This window comes from Triticum urartu, chromosome 6, assembly GCF_003073215.2.
Source record: "Triticum urartu cultivar G1812 chromosome 6, Tu2.1, whole genome shotgun sequence".
Classification (NCBI taxonomy): Eukaryota; Viridiplantae; Streptophyta; class Magnoliopsida; order Poales; family Poaceae; genus Triticum; species Triticum urartu.
In genome coordinates this window covers 31,149,433-31,154,626 of record NC_053027.1, presented here as the reverse complement: position 1 = coordinate 31,154,626, position 5,194 = coordinate 31,149,433, and the positions used below count along the sequence as shown (strand labels likewise).

The 5,194-nt window shown below is 42.5% G+C and overlaps 1 protein-coding gene across 2 annotated transcripts; it reads right to left on the bottom strand.

Moving 5' to 3' along the window:
• Window positions 1-4,405, bottom strand: LOC125516168 (disease resistance protein RPM1-like). Of its 2 annotated transcripts, none has more exons than XM_048681653.1 (2): window positions 4,076-4,405; window positions 1-3,131 (listed from the first exon to the last, which is right to left on the bottom strand). In XM_048681653.1, the coding sequence occupies exon 2, from the start codon at window positions 3,041-3,043 to the stop codon at window positions 461-463; it is 2,583 nt and encodes an 860-aa protein (XP_048537610.1). In that variant the 5' UTR covers window positions 3,044-3,131; window positions 4,076-4,405; the 3' UTR covers window positions 1-460. The 2 variants fall into 2 exon arrangements, with proteins under 2 accessions (XP_048537610.1, XP_048537609.1); XM_048681652.1 differs by having other exon boundaries at window positions 1-3,128.
• Between the last annotated feature and the right edge of the window lie 789 nt (window positions 4,406-5,194).

The following is a 5,194-nucleotide window of genomic DNA, read 5'->3' as shown; positions in this document are numbered from 1 at the left end:
ATCTCGAACTAAAAATAAAAGTATCCCTGTAGCAAGCTAGCATTGCCCCAACCCTGCTTGGGTTCTGTGCTGTAACACATATCACCATCAGCGAGATACAATTCGAGATTCATGATTGATTAGCCAGAATCAGATCTAAGAAAAAATCAACAACACATAACAGGACAGATAAAACTATCCCTATGAAACTCCGAATTTCCATGGCCCTGGAGGAGCCAAAATTTCAAATGCACGCATCACTTTTGCCTTACTAAATTATTACATCACACGGTACGTGGCTGAACGTATGTCAGCAAATGTAAACAGGGATAAACCAAGATGGGATAGCAGCATCAATGCCAGTCCCATGCATTATTATACAAGCCACCGGTTGCTGAGATAACTGAACAAAGACATATTAATACATAAAGGGTAGATAGGACATTATCTGGTATGACGTCAATCTTTATCAATAGCTCCCTCAAGTCGAGTCTGCAGGGAGCTCGTCTCTCAGTTTAGATATTTCCGAAGCATTTGCAACCACGGGTCGTGCCTGTCCAATATACGCACTTCGGAGAACAATACGGCTCAATTTCGCCAACCTGTAGAGGCGTGGCGTTGGATCAACCACGAGCTGGGAATAATACAGCTCTAGTCGAACAAGTTCATCTCCATGCTTCGAGAAAAATGGAGATTCCAGAAAGCCTTGGGACAATCCCCCTACCAAAGTGAGCTTGTCGAGACGCTTTGGCAGTGTCAAATTATCCAGCTGTAGCACTTCCTCACAGTAACTGGCTCTTAATTCTAATCTTGAAAGGTGACGTAGCTTTGATATAGAGTCACACAATTGTGGACAGTAACTGCTCTTCACCTCAGTAATGAGAAGGAACCTCATCTGAGACAAATTCCCTAGTTTTGCAACAAAAACCTTATTGGCTCCAACTGTATGCAGAGATTGCAACTCCTGCAAATCCCACATGCCCTCAAATGGCACCATAGATTCATGACTTCTAAACCTACTCCATGTTTTATCCAGCATTTTGTAGATAAGTATGTGTCGCAGTCTCTTGAGTCTCTGGGACCCTCGAGGCAAACTCAGGCACTGTCCATCTCGAATACTCAATGTCTCTAAATTGTGAAGCTTGGTAACAGAACTTGGGAGTTTCTTCACATTGGTGCGATCAAGGCCCAAATACTTGATATTGAAAAGCTCCCCAACTGAATCTGGAATAGTGTCAATAGGCAAGCCTGATAATTCCAACACAGCAATGTACTTAGATTCCGAGGGAAACAATGGAGCTGATGATCTCACGGTGCTGTCAAATGCTATCAAGGAGCGAAGCCTGGCTGCTGGATGTATGCTTGATCCAAGGCCATTTTTGCATCGCAGCACCGACACACGACGAGAATCCAACCCCACATGTTGGTCTCTCACATGAGTGTCATCATAAGTTGTACTGAAACACTCCTTTTTAGACTGGGAAATGGCTAGTTCGCGCACAATATCATGCATCTGGACACGCCGAAGCCTACCAGATGAGTTCCTCTCTACAACATGAAGCATGCTTCGTTGGACGAGTTCTTCCAGATAACCTTCAGCAACTTCTTCCAAGAACAACGCTCCTGCTTGTGGAACAAACCCTTCTGAGATCCACAATCTAATCAATCTTTTTCTCTGGATCCAATAGTCTTCTGGGAACATTGCACAATACAAGAAACAACTCTTCAAATGGTTGGGCAGATACTTGTAGCTGAGGTTTAGTATTTTCTCCACGTGGGATAGGTTCTCATTGTTGTGCAGCTCCCAATTAAGCTGCTCATAGAATAGCCTCCACACTCTAACATTGCGCACTTTAAGGGACAATATGCTCCCTATTGCCACTAGCGCTAGCGGCAAACCGCCACATTTATTCACAATGTCCTTACCACACTGGACTAGCTCTGTTGGGCAGATGTTGTTTTCAAACCTTGGGAAAGCTTTCCTGCAAAACAGACGCCATGCATCATCAGCATCTAGAGGCTCTACTTTGATCTTACAGCCAGCCTCAGCCACTTCAGCCACTTCAGCAACTTCCTCACTTCTTGTCGTGGTTATTGCTCTGCTTCCCAAGCCATTATCGATAAGAACCTGTTGAATTTCCTGAAGATGTTGAGGTCTCCAGACATCATCCAGTACGATCAAGTACCGCTTTCCCCCCAGGATTTGCTTCAATTCAGCCTGCAGTTCTTCACTGCTCATCTTTTCCACTTTCTCTACAGTACTGTTCATATTAGAAGCATCAGATTCTTCCTTGAAATTTTTACGGAGTCCTCTCAACATGTTTCTCCAAATATCCTCCAGTATATATGACTGGGACACAGAAACCCATGCATGGCAATCAAACTTGGATGCCTCACTTTTGTACAAATTGTTGACAAGAGTGCTTTTTCCAATTCCTCCCATACCCCACAGAGCAATGAGCCGCCGTCCAGGACCACCTTCAAGAAGCAATGACTTGATCCAGATTTTTCGATCTTTATCAATTCCTACAAGCTCATCATCAGCAATCGAGTAATCTTGTCCAGGAACATAATGACTGTCATATTCCGTTGCAAGAATATCATTACGCACACCACCTATTGGCTGAGTCCAGTCTTTATTTTCTTTGAGCTCTCTAAGCTGTTGCTTTATTCCACCAATTGCAGTAGCAATCTGATCTAATGTAAACAAAGATTGAGGTTTTTTGGCAATTTTCTTCATACAACACCACCATGATCCTTCCTGCACATTGTGTTTACCAACGACATAGATAAACTGATCCACAATGTCTTCCATATCATAGGCCAATTTTCGTGCTTGCGCTGTCCATGCTTCTATGACTCGATCAGTGCAGCCTTTCCTGCCAGTATCCTCAAGAAACGCGCGTATAAGCTCAAGTTGATTCCTTATCATTTTCATGTCATTTGGCAGTGCTGCCACGGCAGCAGATTTCCTTGCAAGTAATGGTATAGTGAAGTTGAACGTTTCTGCTGCCAGGGCTGTGCCAATCTTTTGTATGACAAGAAGCAGAGCAGACTCCGCCATTTCTCACCATGCAGTGTATCTCTTCAATATTTCAGCAAAATAAAGCTGCAATTTTGAGTACCAGTTCCATACTTGCTCACTGAATCTGCTAAAGGAAATGGAAACAAATTAGATTGATTTCAGACTGGACTAGCGTGATGGTTGCCTGACAAAACAAAATATATAAGTTGCCTGATGGTCACCAAGACCAAATGAAACAAGGGGACGAGTGTAACAGGATGCACACGATGCTACTAAAAGGAAACCGCTAGTCACTGTCTATTTGGTTGCAACATATTCAGGAGAGTGTCGATCTAATTAATCACATTGTATTGAAAGTGGAATGCTCAAGTTTAAATTAATAAGTTCCTCATTGGTACAAGGTCTTTTACCGTACACTGGAATGCCGATAGCATCACCATTTTTGTAAAATCTGATGTATGATATTAAACGGTACTCCAAGAGAGGCACCACATAAAAAATCCAAGGAGTACCCTGAGTTTAGGGGTAAAAGGGTAAGATTAAGATTAAGATTAAGACTAAGAAATCAAATCTGAACAACAGTTTCAAGGCTCTGTTCGGAACGTAGGACAGCAAAACAAAGGAATGCAAGTCATAGGAATAGAGTGGAGTCGAAAGGGGAAACCTACGGGATGCCAAAACATAGAATTAGGCTTTCCCTCCGATCTTGGTGAATGTGTTGTTTCCTATAAAAAAAACGTCGGAAAGCTTCCCTTTCCTGAAGAAAGGATACAGTTCATTCCTTTATCCCGAACGTCTTCAAAGAAAAAAATTCCGTAGGAAATCAAAACTGTACTATTCCTATAGGAAACCTGTGAACCGAACAGGGCCCAAAGGGTGATTTGGTACTTATTTTGTATCCACATCTTGTTGTGGTGATCCCAAAAAATAAATATTCCAAAACATTTGGATGGCTAACATGACAACAGGGTACCTACAGGTGCACCTAACCTACGTGCTGAATTCGCTGAATAACGAAACGGCACAGCAGGCATGAGGAACACAGCGTACTACAAGGAGCGCTCAACGTACCAGTGCAGGAGGCACAGAAAGCTGTGCAGTGGACAAGGCGCCACCGGCAATTCTTCTGGCGAGATGAGGAGGACGCACAGGGGCCTGTGCTCTAGACTGGGACAAGAGCGTGTTTGGCAGCAGCACGTGGAGGGTTTTGGGGATGGGATAGAACGAGCTGGGAGAAGCTCCGACTGACCCGAAGCTCATTTCATTGAAGAAGAGAACTGGACAAGATTCTTTGCTTAAGCCTCTGGTTCCTGCTATTCCAGTACCATCCTCACAAGAAAAGGTAATGAAGAGGAGCAAGGGCGAAGGCACCTTCTTTGCTTGTTGCTGCATCATATGAATGGGGTGCTGCTAGCTTTACACTTCAGTTTCCTTTCTTTTGGTAAAGAAGGATTTGATTCTTCCTGTCTGATTTCCTTTTTCTTTTTTCTCTGGCGCGTTGACAATCTACAATGTACTACCTACTTGACACTGTTCTTGGGGCACCAATTTTAAGCATTTTCTCTTACTCCTGAGATATGCAGATGACTAACCTCAAATAGCTCAGAAGTGATAGGTGCTCGGACTGTACTATGCAGAATCTAATACCGATCACAGCAGACATAGTAGGTTACTACAGCAAGTTACCTCAAACATGTGAGAAATTAGCTTAGTAATTATGAACAGCAAAAAAAAGGGTAAGATGCATGATTGCCTATAGGAGAATATTATTTAATTAATTGCAAACTATAAACAGCATATCAGAGATTACATTACCATTCATCACTGTTTACTACATATAAGAGAAAGACAAAAGGTGACTTTAAACAATTTAACGGACTAAGGTGAGACTTTCTTGAAATTAACCGTAGATGATAGAGTTTCAAATGTATTGCAGACAAATTTTAATCAATTCAGCCAAAGTAGCAATACCCCCACTAAACTGGGAAGAACAAAGTGCTTTACTGAACTCACATCACAATATCACATGACTGTACCGATCTGAAATCTTCTAATGCAATAGTTTATGATGCTGATCATGACAGAGCGGTCAGTAACTAATGCTGGATTGACCTGAGTCAAACAAGCAACTTCAATATTTACTATTAACTCTTTTGGCTGAAGCGTGGTCCAAACAAGTTGACACCAGGG

Coding starts and splice junctions, on each gene's coding strand:
- LOC125516168 (XM_048681653.1), bottom strand. CDS start 3,043: ATGGCGGAGTCTGCTCTGCTTCTTGTCATACAAAAGATTGGCACAGCC.